The sequence below is a fragment of the Rosa rugosa genome, chromosome 7 (genome assembly GCF_958449725.1).
Source record: "Rosa rugosa chromosome 7, drRosRugo1.1, whole genome shotgun sequence".
Taxonomy (NCBI): Eukaryota; Viridiplantae; Streptophyta; class Magnoliopsida; order Rosales; family Rosaceae; genus Rosa; species Rosa rugosa.
The window spans coordinates 26501466-26502855 of record NC_084826.1 but is presented as its reverse complement, the minus strand read 5'-3'; the positions used below and the strand labels follow the sequence as shown (position 1 = coordinate 26502855).

The 1390-nt window shown below is 45.5% G+C and overlaps 1 protein-coding gene across 1 annotated transcript; it reads left to right on the top strand.

Annotated features, from left to right (window-relative positions):
- The first annotated feature begins 250 nt into the window (after nt 1-250).
- LOC133722637 (ubiquitin-ribosomal protein eS31 fusion protein) lies at nt 251-965 on the top strand. Its single transcript, XM_062149509.1, has one exon. It carries the CDS (start codon nt 301-303, stop codon nt 769-771), a length of 471 nt encoding a protein of 156 aa, XP_062005493.1. The 5' UTR covers nt 251-300; the 3' UTR covers nt 772-965.
- The last annotated feature ends 425 nt before the right edge of the window (nt 966-1390 follow it).

Here is a 1390-nt window from a genome sequence, read left to right as displayed (position 1 = left end):
AATCAGGCTTTTTGGCTTGGTCCGGGTCGGGCTTTCGGTCTTTCAGGTCCAGACGCCCAGGCCTACCTGTGATTGGCCAATGGGAGTTTGACCTGTGACCGCACTGTTGCCAGGCCTAAGACTCTTATCAAAACAAAAACAAAACAAAAAAAGCTAATTAATGTGCTTGGTCGATCTATTTTGTTTACCCAGGGACCAAATCGTCATTTCATAGCAGGACCCTAGCCTGTGCTAAAAAAGGACCCTTCGCAGCATCTCATTTCAAACATTCATAGCCGTTTCTCTCTCGGTGGCAACAAGATGCAGATCTTCGTGAAAACCCTAACGGGGAAGACGATCACCCTGGAGGTGGAGTCGTCGGACACCATCGACAACGTGAAGGCCAAGATTCAAGACAAGGAGGGCATCCCGCCGGACCAGCAGAGGCTCATCTTCGCCGGAAAGCAGCTCGAGGACGGCCGAACCCTAGCCGACTACAACATCCAGAAGGAGTCCACTCTCCACCTGGTGCTTCGTCTCCGAGGCGGAGCCAAGAAGCGTAAGAAGAAGACCTACACCAAGCCCAAGAAGATCAAGCACAAGCACAAGAAGGTCAAGCTCGCCGTCCTCCAGTTCTACAAGGTCGACGACTCCGGCAAGGTGCAGAAGCTCAGGAAGGAGTGCCCGAATGCCGAGTGCGGCGCCGGGACCTTCATGGCCAACCATTTTGACAGGCACTACTGTGGTAAGTGTGGCCTCACCTATGTTTACCAGAAGGCCGGTGGCGACTGAGTTTCTTCTTTTACTACCATCAATGTTCTTGGGGATTTGAACAGATGGCTTAATTTCAAGGTTTAGAACCTGTAATCCTCTTTGTTGAGGTTTATACTGAGAATTTTGAATCTGTAGTTTAATGGATAGTTTTTGTTAAAATTATTTACCTGCCTTACAATGGTGAAATTCAGTAATTGCTATTAGATTGTCGATTTAGATTGTGTTTCTTTTGAGTCAATTCTTGGCTGGATCTGTTCCTACAATTACTCGGGACGTGATTGTTATGTGCAGTCCATTTTGCCTTTTGAAATTGTTTCCCTTTTAAACTGGGTTCCTTCTGGGTTAATTTGCTATTTGCATTTCGTGGACATTTTTTTTGTTCTTAGAGCAGTTTGCTTTTTGTTTCAATCAAACGAGTTTTGACCGCATCAGTTCTTTCATTTCCACTGTCAGCCATCTGGGTTCTTTGTTTTGTTAAAATTGTGGTCTGTTAGATAGTTTTGCCAAGATTAGGGACTAGGGAGTAGAACTCTTGAAGTAGTTATAGCCTTATAGGCTTATAGCCTAGGTTTACGTTTCATGGTCGAATGTGTATATCAAAGATCATTGATTATCTCGGTCTTCTGGTCAATGGGCA